We start from the raw sequence: 16,807 nt of genomic DNA on the forward strand, positions 1-16,807 counted from the left end.
TTAACTACGGAACAGGAACAAACTAACTTCTAAAATTAATGTCAACTTCACAAACGATAACAATAACACACGGAAAATACGGATTTCCGACTCGCGGGTTTAACTTCTTCTGCACTCAGGCGCGGCTGTCACTTCACTCTCCGTCTGGTTCTCGTCGTCGCTTATATCCTTTTCTCCAGGTATTCCAGATAGTTCTAGAAATCTCCAGAACAGGTGCGAAACTTCCCGCTTGTCAGTGTCATATTTGACAGTAAATGGGGCCCAAATGGGGCTCCCATTTACTGAAATACCATGAATTTGGATCCCCCATTCCAAACGTGAGTACCCCAGGCCATTTCCGTTACATTATATTTGAAAAGTTTGAACTAATTTGAACTAACTATTGAACCTTTGACTTGCATTCAAGCTTTTAGAGAGAGATTTGGAAACGTTAAATTTGAACATTACTTTAATGCTCCTATCGTTATTTCAATAACGATGACCATAAAAAGCCGACCAAGAGAAGAAAAATTTTTGAAACGCTTAATTTGAACTTTTTAAACCTGAAAATAAATTCTCCCTTTTCATTTTCAACACATCTTGATGAGTTTCTATCAAATGCCTCACACATGGAGAAATAAAGAAAGAAAGAGAGAACAAATATGACTTTTTTGTAAAATATTCAGGAGCAGTTTACTTTATTTTGGTCACCAGGAAGCAAAGAGTAGCAGTACATTTTTTCACGGTAAAAAAGCTGAACTTTTAGCTTTACTTTTAAAAAATCATGTTGATGGCGCCCCCTACAAAGTAGAGTTAAGTTAATATAAATGTAAAATTTTTAATTCAAAACCCCCTAAATACCAAATTTCAACAATACATTGGCAGTATTGAGAAAAGAGAAAATTATAAGAAAAAAAAACAAAAATGAGATTAAAATTTTAACCCAACTGTATCTTGGAAACTGAACTTTCGGACTGATGTTTATGGGAAGTTTTTCTCATAAAATGACCTAAGAAGTCACGTCCTTAACTATTGCCGCGTCATTTTTAAACATCCTGGAGCAATTTTTTTCTATTTTGGCCAAAAAGCAGCAAAAAGTAGCAGCGAGTTCTTTAACCACGAAAAAGCTGGATGTAGTCTGGTTAATAATAATACCTATAGTATGTACGCTATAACTTTGGTCGTACGTCATCAAGCGTCGGTCGAGCGTTGTTGCCATACTCGCCATAAATTATGTATATCAACATAAATACTAGAAGCATTCTTAAATTATCTCAATGCTGTCTCGCTTTTGCCGATTATTCTTTATGGAATMATGGCWTATTTGAGAAGCACATATATACCGTCAACGCAAAAGTCATGGACAAGTACATGACAAATGCAACCAGCAAACGTCATGTGTTATTAAAAAAATYCGACAAATCTAAATTCGACAAATCTACRATAGATTCGGCAGCATTGCAATTTTCACSAAGCTAATAATTTTAAAGATGAACATAAATAAWCAACATCGCTTTAAATTCGGTAGTATTCTAAAGTTTTTTGGTATTTTATGATTGCTTGAGGTTCTCCAATGCCTAAAACACCACAAAAAAGATTCGACGTATCACACAAATTTCAGGCATAATTGATTTTATTTAGTCAAATGTCGTCACTGATGACGTGCGACCAAAGTTATTGTCTACAGACTATATAAAAACTTGGCTGAATTCAGGAAAATAGCCAACTAAACCTCTCTGTTCAAGTCATACTTGCTGTTTTCTGGATGATTTTTTAACTTTCTATAAAATTTAAAAAACTACTAGTTATAAAGACCGCTGTTTAAAAATTAATATAATATGTTAAAATGCACACCTGCAGGTTGCTCATCCATCTTAAATTGGGGCCCAGTTTGTATGTAAAACGGACACAGTATCGAATCGAAAAAATCAGAATTAATTTAAGATTTGCGACGTTTTTATCTTTGACGTAAAATGACATCCAAATGCTTGACAACGCAGAGTAAACTAGTATTGTGTCGACTTGTCATTTATGAGTTTTATGTCAGTTTTATATTGTCAATACCCCAGTGTGCGACGTATCGTAACTTCTAAGTTCTTCCGGATGGAATTTACGTTGTTTTTGAAATATTTAGTTTATAAATTTACAAAATTAGAAAATTCTGTTAAGTGATTGTATTAAAGTGAATTCAGATTTTAGTTCTCTCTCAAGAAACAGTTCTATTCAATGTTTGTTCATTGTTATTCAAAAATTGGGTTCTAGTTGGCTACTTCATCCATGAAAGCATTCGCTATCAACCCAAACTAAACCATATAAATCGTTCCACCCAACAAACTGTGAAACAATATAATAAATAGGCTTCAATTAGATAGGAATGAATTCGCCACAACGGAAAGTCGTGTGCTTATTAGAGCTCAAGGAAAAATCTATAATCATATCTATACGGAGGTATCATCCTTACTTTCTGCATTGTGTAACGAATATCGTGAAAGCCCCAACTATTAAAGCGGTGCAATAATGTGTTCGAGTTACAGGGTGTTACAAAACTGGCTACAATTAACATCGCATAATAAGTTAAATTGCTACAGAATGTTTGCATGTGTAGTAAAAGAATGTTTGTTTGCTGCGAAGGAATCTCTACTGCTATCTCTATCTATGGTCGCTAACATGACGGTACTACCATTTTTGTTTGAAAGTGGAAGGAAGCATCATTAATAAACTTCAAAACTCGTTGCTTCACCATGTAGATAAACGAAATAAGTGTTTAAAGTGGCGCTCTTCACACAGATGAGACTAGAGTTTGGTGGTAAGAGTCGGGTGCTCTAATACAATTAGATTTGTATCGGTAGCACGAGTGATTCCGTGGTAAAACAGAAGACTGAGTTCAACAGGTCAGTTTTCTGTAGTGCATTCAACGAACAGAACAGCCCTGTGATCATGATAACGGGGTCTGCGCCTGTAAAAGTAAAAATGACATGGCCGACACTGCTGCATGTAATCTCTGATATTTATGTGTGTATGATCTTGGTATATCTCGTTTTTAACAGTAATTAATCTGCATGCTCTTAAAGATGTTACCAGTATTTTTACTTTCAACGAAATTCATGACTAAACATTGTTGATTTACTCGTCGCGTTTATGCGCTCGTCCAAATAAAATGATCAATCCTCGTGTTGAAAATATTGAAATATCGAATTTATTAGGTTCGCCTTTGGTCATTAGCTGAATTGTCGAGAACTGTTTAGCATTATCAAAGATAACCAGAGTAAAAGTGTTGTGTATCCTTCTCTGTCCCTTTGTTGACGCAAATACCTGCTCCACCAGCATTAATGCCATCAGATTCAAAACCTTGGCATGTTCTCTTAACGAGAATTTGTAATTCCTAGACCGTTTTTCTGCTGAAATGTATTTTTAATCAGTTAAAAGAACATCGTATGTAAGCATTATCATGATACACGCCAGGTCAGTGTTCCCAGTTAGTTGAGGCCAAATTTTTTTTATCATAAACCATTTTCTGCAAAAGCAATGGCGCTACGGGACTAGAGCAGAATACCAAACAATCAAAACGGTATATGCGGCGAGTATTAATATTAATGTCAAGCATTTCATCGCATAACTTTTCCAACACAAGGACATTTTTATTGGATATGGCGTTTGAGATGTGTGCAAAGAAAACATTTGGAAGCGTCCGAAACATCATTCAATCGCCGCGCTCTTCAATCAATAAATCGCGAAATCCACGCAAAACTACTTGAATACTCCTCATCCAATAAATAGTTTTCCGTTATCAATCCTAAACAAGCCAGGACTCCGAACGAAAATAGAATTACTGCCTATAAAATGGACAGAAAACCGTGTATATTCGTCCCGTTGAAGGATGTATTTTGGTAAGACTGGTTTTATCAAAACACCCACCTTGCGAAAACGGCCTGTTAGGATGGAATTTTAATGTTACATCAGATTTGAATAAATATTGTCCCTCGTTCCATTAAAAATGCATTTTTACGGTCTTTTATCAAATGATTCACCTTACAGGATGCAACAAGCAAGCACCTTTTCTGCATTAACTTTTTGCTACAATCAGACAGCCTTTCTTGTCCACTTCAGACTGTTCAACATGTTTTATTAAATTTCATCTCGCTCGACTCATGATTATACATATATCGACTTTCAAAGCTAATTGTCGAATGTGTTTCAATGTTGCTGCTCACTGAAATCTGGTTCCTCCTGTATAGTGCTACCCGCTGACATTATTTGGTTCCATTGAATTTTTAAAGGTCTTCTCAAATGACACAACAAAATTATTTGCCACATAATTTTGCCCAGGTACACTGGTCGATGGATGAAAAGGTTTAACGGCCCATAAAAAAGATAGCCCGATGAAAATTTTGACAGTAGTCGGTTTCTTGGCTAAAAAACGCCATATAAAATGATATTAAGCCGTTAAATAGCATGTTCTTTAAATCAACGAGTTGTGGTAATTCCGTTTATTGCTCTGTTTTTCTTAGACATTGAATTCACAATTTTTTCATGTTCCAAGGCGATGGTGAGAACAAATGAGAAAAATGTCGGATTAGAAGATATGCTGAACTAATCGACAACCTTGCGCCATTCTGTACCAATCAACACGACTTAATGCTGGCAAGATCTTCATTTAAATGCCTATTGAATAAGACAAATATTTGTTTATTATTATTAACAATGGCTATTCGTCTTGGCAATCATTGCGCTACAGGTAACTCGAAAATCAAGCAATAAGCGTTGCTATTGTTGGCTTTCTAGAATAACCTTTGACTTCATATAATCTTCAGCTTGTTAATGTGCGTAAGAAGAGTAATTATTCAACAGGCGCTCTGCAACTGAAAAAATATTCAATCTGGCTTAGCAAAGCAGGAATTTATATGAGAATTAGCTCCTGAATAGAGCAAAGTAGGGCATAGGCTGATGTTGCTTCAATTTAATAAATTCTCATAAATTTTGTGTTTAACCATTAAGGTAATGTTGAATCACTTGACCAGCAAAATAACACAGGCGTTATATGGGCACTGCCACTGATGCATTACATAACCAATACAAATGCAAAATAGAGTTCGCCGTCTTTTGGCAGCTTTATGTTCGAATAAATTTATGTCAATTTTATATGTTGGCATAGTGTTTAGCTCCTATAGAGCAAATATATTCGACTTAATTTTATTAGATGCTGGATTGGTAGTTAAACTGTGCGTGGGGTCATGTCACCGTAATATATTCTATATATAATCTTTCATATCATTGCATCTTTTGTTTCACGAGCTATATGGTAGAGAACGCCGCTACCTTATATAGTATTTACCTTATATAGTTTTTCGCGATGATACCAAACGTCTTCTTCCTCCTCTGGCGGCTGAAAGTTGGAGTCCATGTGCAAGTCATCTCGTGACCTGGACAAGATTTTGCGCCTGGATACCATTTCAGATGGAGTAGCTGGCAATGGAGCCTCTAGAGATGGAATGCTGCAATAAGACAGGAATTTTAGCAGTTATCACTTGTCGCAGCTACGACTGAGAAAAACCAGCTAAAATTGGTGACAATTGCGTTATTACTGATTGCAATAATTTAAAAGAATGATAAGCCAAACGGAAGCAATTTTTGCGCTTGTAAAGACAATTTTTTTCAGATCGTTTTTGATTCATTCCTTGCCTCAGCCGTCGGTTTGTTTTCTATGTGCGCAATTTTCTCATCCACTTTGCGCTTCCAACATGTTGATGCCGGGAAATTATATTAAAAAAGTCGGTTGCATTGATCGACAAGGAGAAACAACATACTAAAGCGTTACAAGTGTTTAAGTCGAAGACGTCTCACAACACCTTATTAAAGTGAAAGTCTAGCCTAAGGCAAGGCAACACCAGATGAGTTCCATTAAAATTTTTTATCTCTTGTAATAGCCAGTGGATGGTAGCGGAAGGTAGTGCCATCGACGTTTCGTTTATGAATTTGCAATTAATTTTTAGAAATTAGAAATTACAACTGCAAATCCGTACGCTTCAGCATTGTCTGACGATAATTCAATTAGGTATGAATAGTGTCCATCTGAGGACCAAGTGAAATGCACAGTTCTAAGTGTATCGAATGCAGCCTGCCACAAACAGTGCTCAGGTTTCAGTTGATCTTTAGTGGTTTGGAGAAATCGGTTTCTACATGTTAGAAGAAATGCATTTACTTTATCTTCGTATAGAAATCCCGTAATAGGGTTTACGGATTACGCAACGTTATTTGATATGGTCGATTCGACTGAAATACTAGAGAGTCATTGGACGGTCAATAAGGACATGCAGTAATAACGTTAGTGGTATTTTGACACATACGCTTGCGCAATTGAGTCTAAAAATAAGGGATCCCTTAATAAGGATACTGTGCTTTGCTAATTGTGCAGCAGCAATACTGTACAGCTTTATTTCTACCTTAAACTGGCAGTTGACATTTCTAACGCCCGCTTGCAGGTTTTACGTTGTATTTATAACCCAGTTGCGATTTCTACGTTCTCTTCGTTAAAGAAATGAAGCCAATGCACCATTAAAATAAGAATTAACCTTATTACTGCATGACAGTATTTATAATTTCCAATAGCTCTCTGCTGTTTATGTACTTAAAGCATTTATGAAGACTTCAAAAAATCTCCAAATATTATTTCATCCGGTTAAATGGTGCTGAGATGATGATCTGGGCCTGTTATGGCACAAGCAACAAACATATCCAATTGTTTAGCTAACAGCTGTTGTGCTGAAGACTTGATACCGAGAACACTTCCATATCAAGTACCGGTGATTGCTGTAATAATTAGCATGAAAAAACTGGCAGATGCATTAGTCACAACCTTTGACATTGAGGTACTACCTTACGACATTTCAACGCATATTTATACCCATCTTCTGATGTAACTGGCATAGGCAGCGCAAAGACATACCCACGCGATTATTTATTCTAAAAGTGTTTTTGTAGAGAATTATAATACTTTGAACGGTACTACCGCCATTGAATTTTATATGGCTTTGCAAGCAATAAAGTTTGAACTAAATAACTTGAATTGAAGTACAGTTTTTGGGTTTTTTTTCGATGAGTTCACTTAGATACATATAAATTAGGTTGCCAGTATTTATACAACCACAAGCATTTTACTGTTCTTAAGCTAGTTTGATACGGTATTAGTGGAGGTGAATTCCACACATACGCCAGCAAACAATAGTTGATCCATTCGACATTTAAGCTGTAAAAAATGTGTTGATTTCTGTGAATGGTCTACCTACCCAAATATTTCCAACATCCTTCTACTAATGAATGCAAAAATGCCATTGTATGGGCGAAAATACAGATCAGGAAGTATCTGAGAGCCGCGCCAAAAAAATATCGCATTGCAAAACATCAAAACCCGATCAATTGCCTTGAAAGAAACCTTGGGATAGTTTTGAATAAACCATTTTATGGGAAAGGTATTGCAATACTTTTTACCGGATTTGTCTCAGGACAGCAAGAGCTCCAAAATCGACGTCCGAGTGCGGTACCAGTAATAAATGTGAATAACCCAGCAGTATGGTCACTTAGTCGCAATTTTTATTCTCTTAAAGAGCATTGACATGCTTGATAAAAACCTAAGCGTACTAGCAGAAATACTCGTCGATCGAAAACCAAAATCATCGTCATCTTCTTGCTATCCCTTTGTTATAAGTCATCTCAAAAATGTACGGTGATATTTTGTGGTTTCGACTATAACCCACGACTGAATAACATCATTATTATTATTTTCGGATTTTACCATTTCGAATGGAAAACATAAAAACACATAAGGATGACTAAATCTTTACAGTTCAGTCATTCAACCCGTTAAGTAAAGAAGGCATGTAGGTTTAACTGGTTGAAATTTGAAGATTTCTGAAAAATCGGCGATTTTATTATGGTTGTTATCGAGTGGTCTTGGTATAGGCGTTCCAAACACATTTTCCTCACTTATGGATGTCTGATATCTATTACTTTTAGTTTGCAATCAACAGGGACGTATCTAGTAGATATTGATTGGCTCTTAAACAACTTTATTGTCCAATATAAAAGCATAGCAAATATATATTAATTAAAAGCAAACTATCCGCAAAGAAAGGCAAAAATATTTCTACAACGCTCCTCGTTAAGCTCGAGTGCAAAAAAATTAAAACCGCTGCTTTTGAATGAAAGTTCACATTTTGCTATGTAGAGCTCACTCCTGTTCGGCAAGTCACATAAGTATACTAGGCAGATCTGAGCAACTTTCTTACGTCATTTAATTGCCATGTATTTAAGGATCTTTCTTCAAATTCGTAGGTAGTTGTTCTACCCATATTTGCCACCACTAAGGTCAATATACTCAATGCCAGAAAATGTGATATTTGGCTTTTAATTAAAAACATTTACTCGACAGGTCTGAGTTAGTTCAAAAACGCTCTAACCAGGAAAAAATCTACCAATCAAAAATTCTATTAAGTGAATGCAGGTTTTTCATTGTTGAAGGTATTAAGCAATAAAACAAAAAACTGTTAATATTTAAGCGCGTATCTAAGGCGCGAAAAATCTATATCGGAAGTCAGTGATCCCGCTGCTTTATTATAAGCTACTTTTAACTATAATTCAAACTTTAAGAAGTTCAACTTTGGACAATGGGGGATTTGGTATGTTTTGTGCGGCAATTTGTAGAAGATGTTGAAGGGTTTTTTGTGCCCGCACAATGCGATTGTTTCCTGAGCAAGTTCAAATTATCAAAAATATTATTGCCGTTAACTAATTGCCTTTAGCTTCTACTATTGCAGTTAATTCGGGCTAGTTAAGAAATCTGATGTTATTAATATTACTATGTGCAACAATAAGATTAATTTGTTTAAGCCACCTCAAGTGGGTTATTATCAAAAAGCGGCAAGCGGATGATTTATTGAGGCTTCCAATACGTTCCTGTGTCAGTACAAGTTTTTTGGTATCGTCTAGATCTTGATAAAGATCATGTTTTTATAACCCAATTGGCAGTAGAAATCTAACAGTGAGCAACACAATGTCGATACATCAATTGACTGCAGAAGTTTCTAATTAAATTTAAGCTTTAAACGCATAGTCATAAGCGCAGTTGAACAATTTTTGAGAAGCGCCCATTCCGTAAGAACCACAAAGAATAATCATCTTCCACCAGAGATAGACATTTAATAGTTGGGCGGATGTTTCAAAACTTCTTTTTGTAAGAATCAGGGACAATACCAGCGCATCCTTTGTATAGTGGGTTCATTATGTGTCGTAAATTAAAATCTGATTTTTTAATTAACTCTGGCCCACTTTGAGTTTTCCTTGCCAAATTTAGTCAGCTTACAGAATAGGCCAAGCACACTGAGGAGTTTGTTAGATCAAAAATTATCCACCGAAGTAAAGTGGTGGTGTTAAAATGTCTGAACTGAAAGCAATTTGATTCCATCTATTAAAATGTTATCAAGTTATAACAAAGCAACGCAAAGTCATTTTAATTTTCTTTGCTACCTTTTGCCGCTTTGAATCCAATTTTCATTTAAAATCGGTAGCCTCACTCATAGTTTTCAATGTTATCTATAAAAACTTAAAAATGCTTAAAGATGCTTAAAAAAGCGTCGACGATAACATTGAACTTCGATGTAATTTAATTGATCAATTATAAAAAGCCTCCTGTATCAAATGCAAGATGATTTCAACTGCAAAGTGAAACTGAATGCTTTTTTACCGCGGATATAGTTTTTCAAGCCACCACGATTTGTTTCATCTGAATCAAATAAATAATTGGCGATACTCTTTATAACGAGTACGTGAAATCGATAGAAATTGTCCTAATTTCGGCATGCAGAGACAGTCATTAGCGTTTATACAATGAGCGCTTTATGATACACCTAGAAACCGTATGCGAACTTGTACGATTGCTAGCCTGGGGTGATAACAGATTTTCGAGTCTTAAGAACAATTTTATGCACAGAAAATTTATTTCAATGGAATTAGAAAGTTACGTTGCCATAATGTGTATGCAGGTAATTTAAGCTGAGTTGTACGCTGCGCTGAAGAAAGTGATGGTAAAGTTACAGCGAGGAAAAACAGTAAATTTTATTGTCAATATGCATTAATATGATGCTCATTCTGAGTAAATTTCTATTTAAAAAAAGGTTTGAGAAAGGATCTTTGAACTTTTTTGCATCGTGTGTTGTGCTTTTTTAACCAAGGTGATCAAATTATGTATCTGGGACAAACGCTAGCGATAGATGCCATTATTTCACGCACCAAGTTCCCAAATAGCCTAACAGGTCGTACCGTTGTTTTATCGAATGTAAGGTGCATCAAAATTCAGAATTCGTCAAATTAAAATTCCGAACGTATCGTGCAATACCATTTTCTTCAAGTGACCGGCTGCATTTTAAGTACTTTTCGGGTCTGGATTCTTATTCGTTAATACTCAGAATTGGAAGATATAAATAAAATATACACCTGCTTAGTTTGCCGAAGTGTACCGGACACTTATGTCATAGTGAGTTTTTTCCTGTTACCTAATAAGAAAGTGCCAGAATATCGGTATATCATACTTTCTTTTTAAGGTAGAATCATATCTGCTGCACTACGCCACTACCAAATAATCATGCATTGATTTAAAGCCTGTTGATTAGTTTTTTAATCTGTGTTAAGGATTTTTATTTAAAAAATTAACCAGAAACTCGATTACTAGAGCGAGACTTACCAGAACAAACAGATAATAAATCCAATGACAAAAGTTCAAACAGTTGTCACCTGTCACCATGAAACAATATAAAAAATCTAATTGGTCGATGACCAAAACAAACCAGCTGACAAATCCACGCGCGTTTTCGTTTTTTGGGTACTATCGGCGCGACGTTGCGCGAGCAAAGTACGCTGGCGTACTGTGCTACCATTTGCCAGGTACCATTACCATCATCAGTACCACCACGTTGATTTCTTTGCCGATTTTCACGAAGTGGGATCGCTCGAACAAGACAAAAACATACGGTTTCTTGTGGAAACTAGAGGAACCCAAATTTTCTTGAATTATTCGAATGCCACAGATTTTTATAATGTTATGACAGTAAATATCGGTTTATCGAAAAAGTGAGGCTTTTGCGGCCAATATTCGATACTGGTGAATATTTCAGGACTTTAGAAATTGTTCCTCACGCTTCACAAGCGCGCGTGGCTTGGATATTCAGAAGGGGTTGCTGCGCCGAGCAAACCACTTCTGTGTGAATTCGGATATTTTACGCTTTCAATTTGCCATATTTACGGTGAGAGATGTTGGAGAGAAATTTTATTGAATTGAACCCCACAAGAAAACCAACAATGCAGCCCCATTTGCAGCATTTTTCAAAAACTTTTATACAGGGTGTCCGGTAAGCACATGATCAAAAGGGGAATGCGACATTCTCTGGCTGAAAAGCAGACGGATTTCATTAGTTATTATCGCTCTCACGCGAGTTCTCTTCGCAAAACCCCAATACTTTGACCATGTCGATAATTTCTTCTGCAGAAAACGCCATTCGTAACGAATTTGTGAGATTGCTTGACAAACGTCAAAAGTTTGACAATTAATCCAATAATTATGACGTGTTATCCAACTCGAGGTTGGGAAAGTAAAACCTCGCTATTTGATATCTGTCAAAGGTAAACGTCAAACGAAGCGTTTTCGTTTTAGTTGAAGGTTTGCCATTTTGGAATGTGATCGTTTAACTGCCGAAGAACGCGTAAAAATTATTAAATGTTACTATAAAAATGGTGATTCTGCTGTATCAACGTTTAGGGCTTTACGAGCAGATTACGGTCGACATAATCGACCCACAGACCAAACAATTTCGACAGTGGAAAAATTTGAAGACACTGGATCGGTTGCTGATATTGTAAGGCCTGTGCATCATCGCAACATTCGTTCAGCTGAAATTATCGCTGTTGTTGCTCAAAGTGTGGAGAAAGACTCGAATTCGTCGATTCCCCGACGTGCTCAACATTTGGGCTTGTCTTACGGCTCAAATTGGAATTTTGCAATTGGATTTGAAGCTCCATCCGTACAAAGTCCAACTGATTCAAGAACTTAAGCCTCAAATTGGGTGATTCAACAAGCCGTTGATGATGATTTTTCGAACCGAATTTTCTTCAGCGAAGAGGCTCATTTTTCGCTCGCTGGTTACGTGAATAAACAGAACAGCCGTATATGGAGCTCTGGAAAGAAATTGAAGTTTATGATCTGGAAAAAGGGGAACGAGTCACAAGACACTGGCAGTTAGAGCCGTATTGCAAGAGAATTTTCCAGGACGCGTAATTTCGAGATTGAGTGATGCCAATTGGCCTGCAAGATCCTGCGACTTAACACCGTTAGATTTTTTTTGTGGGGCTATGCGAAAGATCGTGTTTACGCCAACAATCCTCAAATCCTTGACCAACTGAAAGTATCCGTGAAGTTATGACCGGTAATGTACCGAAAAGTCATTCAAAATTACCTCAAAAGGTTCAGCCCTGTAGAAGATGTCCCCCGTGGAGGACATTTAAATGACATTGTTTTCACGTATACTGCAAGGTTTAATCTTTATATATTGAATTAAAATGTTCGTCTCCATCTGATTATTTTGTGGGTGTTTATTTCACTTTACTCTCCCAAGCATGAAATGGACAACCCTATATTTGCCGTTAATTAGGGTAAGAGAGCAGGAAAAAAATTTGCTCAAAAACTCTGACTGCTACAAGATTTTACAAAAAGCACAAAAATGTGAACAAGGAATTAGTACATCAAGTAAAAAAAAGTGACTTGATTCCATCCACCAAATAAAAACTCCTGGCAGTTTTTGTACCACGACACTCAACAATTCATCACTTGATCACAGCGGAAAAACTCGGTTGCTGCATCAAAATTCACGGCGAGTTACAAAAATTACAATATTACAAAAAAGATAGTTTGTTGCAGTTTGGCCGCTAATAACAGGGGAGCCAGGCATTTTTCCTTAATAAAAGTTGTGTCAAAGTTGTGACCCAAAAAGTCGCAGTACCTTTTTGATCAGGTCCTGATCGGAGATCCTGTTTATTTAATACATATGCACATTTTTGACACATTAATAAATTTTCTTTCCAACTGTTGGGGTCGACAATGAAAGCAGTCACGTTTCATATTAGCAAAAAAAATTGAGTTGCCTGTTGTTGAACTATGTCAACTGTTTTAAACGATTGCCAGCTGTCTCTCGTATAAGTAAATTTAATGGTAAAAATCAGTTGCAAAAGTCATATAAAATTCGGTCGAGACGAATTATCTCAGTGCGAGACAAATCCTGGCGTAATCAATCTAAGATATAAAGGCTGGAAAAAAATTCTATTATCCGATTTAAGCGATCGTTTTTTGTGGCCAGTGCCCACACAAGCTGGTGTAAATTATTATACAATAAACAAATTAGAAGTGTTTTTGTTGATGGAGTCCCACACGGGCATTGACCATGATGGCATCCGACTTAAAGGGCAAACCAGATCAAATTAAATCATTTATCAAATGTCAGTTCTGCGAAGCAACAACAATATCAACGAAAAAAGTGAGAACAATGCGGGGGTGATATCTAATCAATTAACCGTAAATTGAAATTTTTTAGTGTCAGAGAATTAAATTGCCTTTAGAAACGCTACTAAAACTCTGGCTTAACTGAAAGGAATGCATATTGGCAGGATAAAAAGCCTATCAAAAAGTCTTGGCCATTTTTAAGTGTTGTATATCTTGGCTGAGAGCATTAAGACAGCAGTGACTGGTAGCCAGCCATTTTTAATGCACCACCAAATGAAATACAACTCTTCAGTTGTGATACTCGAGATTCTTTTCTTTAATTAAGTTCTCTCAAAAATGTCTTGCGGTGTTGTTATTGTCCAATTTTTTACGCCTGGTATCTTTAAAAGGCGAGGCTCTACGGAGCAACGAAACTGCCGTTACATTTTTCATGTTGTTATGTCCGATAAAAACAGGAAGAATCTTTAAATGTATACTTAATCAATGATACTCAAGACTAAAAACTTAGACTTATTTTCACTTACTTTCACATATTTATGAAAATGCGGACTTGATCATTTAAAATATGATGGTGCTCATACCATTTGCATTCATTTTTTGAATAATTTAACGCAGTTTTCAGAATCAATCAGCTTTTCAGGAAAGTTGCTAATTTTACAGTTTGGGCCATGTAATTGAACACCTTTTTAAATAATTCAACGAAAATTGCCTCAAAAAAAAAAAGACTGTAAAACCGTTACGTTTCGGGTTCAGCGAATTGAACGAATCACTGAATCATTGATATTCAGGATACGACATACCACCCAGAGGTCCGATTATGCATGTCGGCTCAAACTATCAATGGGCATTGGAAATTATTGGAAGAGTAACATCCAACTCCCAATACAAATTTCTAACATGAAATGGTTGTTGTTTGTTATACAGTGCATTGTTGATATTTGCGACCTCTGCAAAATGTTTAAACAACTGAACGTTTAAGACGAAAGCCGTCAGCTAGCGCTACTTGTGCAGAAATAGTTAATAAAATTAGTAGAACAAAAAGTGAAAGCATTTTTGCATGGTTAAATACCAAAGCTTGAATGAAATAATTCAGTTTACAGGGGTTCGGACATAAGTAAGTATCCAGCAAGGAAAAACATTATTCAATATGTTCGTTATATATTATTCGCGTTTTGAGCACGATTTTTCATCATCATAAAATCGCTGGATTGTTGTAAGTCATGAGGAGGAATCACTAATTTTAATTTCGAAAAAACACTTCTAGTAAATCTGTCGACGATATATTGTCCCTAAAAGACATACACGATCGAGCTTCCTTATGGCCTGCCATATAAATTGCGTAACCAATCATCAAAAAAATTAAGGGCTCCAATCAGCTTGCTTTTTGCCCATTGTGCAAACCCTCTGCGGGCAGTCTAAACTCGCAGTTTTATATCCGTTTCTGTTTCTCAATTCAGCTCTTTGATATTTAAGCTGTGGATTTCAGACCTATTTTTTCCTATTAACTTGCTTGATTATGCGATTTAAATCATTGCTTCAACTGGGAGCCTTAAGCTGAGCATGTACGAAGCTCGTTTTGCAGAGCGAGAGCATGCCGGAATTTTTCCCAATTCAATAATTTGACAATAAATCGACTGGTACCACTTCCTAAATTTTTGAGATGTCAGGCACCGTACCACCGATACACTGCCATAAATCTCCTGTCAGGCACTCAGCTTTTCATTTTATTTACAATCCTCATGTTGGCCAATGTTTCAACATTTTTGCAAGCAGTTTGAATTGATAGACATAATCGTTGGGGATTCAAGGAGCACGTCAATAAAATTATTTAGGTTGTTGATTTTACGCACATTACATTTAAAGTTACTCATTGGCGGATTGATTTATAGGTATTCTTGTAGTACTTTTTAAGTTTTCACCTACTAACATTAATAAATTAGCGCCATGGGGTTCAAAAATTCAAAAAGGTAGCACCAAACTGGCAAATTTATTTATTTGTTCAAAACCCTCAACACCACGAACGTTGTACATAATTTGTCATCTATGCAAATACCAAGACAAATGACCATACTTGGACTCTATAAATAATCGCGGGAGAAGTTTTCGGTGGTACCTGAGCAAGCCTGAGAAGAAAACAATAATCATTAACAATCTGTTTGAGTTTGCCAAGCTTGTTCATTTTGTGCAAAGCCATATTATCTCCGCACCTATTTCTAGGCACTAAAATACTAAACAATCACACCCTCATTGGCTGATCATTGTTCAGCACTCCAATGTCGCTTGCACAGTTAGATTAGAGCAAAAAATGATCGTAGATAAAATTAATTAGACTTATTAGAACTTGTTTTCCTTTGTTGCATGCCCATTTTCGTATTAAATTATCCGCACAACAGTTCAGATTTTGTAATGAAAATGTACAAGCATTTTAATAGGTGCAAACGTTTATTTTGAATCAGTTACTACGTTAGATACTGGTACTTTAATAGTCATGAATATATATTTTTAGTAGGTAATGCCAAAACCTGTTATAAGTGTGTTATGTATAATCGTCCTCGGTTACATCATAATTTTTATTAATACACCTGCCTTTGCCTTAACATCTGCTTTCTATTTGACCTAGATATTGCTTAGTTCTTTATTGTCTAGTCCTTTAGGCGGGGCAGATAGAGTCAGATGACACTCTTGCATTTCAGCAAAAGCAAAATTATTTTCACGTTTGCAGTTCACTTTCCATTCAGACTTTATTCTAAAATAACTTATCTTGCAGTTATGAACTGAATTTTACGCAAACATAAATTAGACATATTTGGAGTGCCCGAGTGTGTGATAAATTACAGATTCCTTAAAGCACCATATTATGCTATTTAGCCGCACTTTCCTTCAATTAGCAACAATACATTGCATCAAATTTTACGTTAAATGTCACCATGCGGAGCAAAAAAGGAAGACGAAACCGGTAAAAAGGCAGTCAGTTTCTCTCCGTATAAAATAACAATGTATTATTGTCCAGATCTGAAATATCTCACCTTGCTTCGTATTTTACCAGATTTGGACACAGGCATATTGGCTGCGATCGCCTAAAGTGAAAGTGGTTTTTAGATGCAAGAATACCTAAAAAATCGAGACAAGTCGGAGTTTTAGGGCTTCTTCAAGCCTTTTACCGGCTGCTTGCAGCAGTGGAGAATCTGCACATTGCCGAACATGCATGACATAATATTTTCATTTATGCAACCACAGCGTTTGCAACAACAAGCTCTAAGGAGGCTCATGTAAACCGTTAAAGTGAACCTC

At 36.2% G+C, this 16,807-nt stretch overlaps 1 protein-coding gene across 2 annotated transcripts in view; it reads right to left on the minus strand.

Moving 5' to 3' along the window:
• LOC109541150 overlaps positions 1 to 16,807 on the minus strand; it is a 51,325-nt gene that overhangs the window by 26,065 nt on the left and 8,453 nt on the right. The window contains exons 1-2 of one of the 2 annotated variants that reach the window (XM_019909917.2): positions 10,712 to 10,909; positions 5,312 to 5,471 (exon numbers count right to left, since the gene is read on the minus strand). In XM_019909917.2, the coding sequence (XP_019765476.1) occupies positions 5,312 to 5,428 (117 nt within the window). In that variant the 5' untranslated portion in view covers positions 5,429 to 5,471; positions 10,712 to 10,909. Of the gene's footprint in view, positions 1 to 5,311; positions 5,472 to 10,711; positions 10,910 to 16,807 lie in introns of those variants that run through there. The other variant, XM_019909916.2, reaches the window with a different exon arrangement.

The sequence above is a fragment of the Dendroctonus ponderosae genome, unplaced genomic scaffold, assembly GCF_020466585.1.
Source record: "Dendroctonus ponderosae isolate FM_Combo_2020 unplaced genomic scaffold, Dpon_F_20191213v2 Dpon_F_20191213_1, whole genome shotgun sequence".
NCBI classification, from domain to species: domain Eukaryota; kingdom Metazoa; phylum Arthropoda; class Insecta; order Coleoptera; family Curculionidae; genus Dendroctonus; species Dendroctonus ponderosae.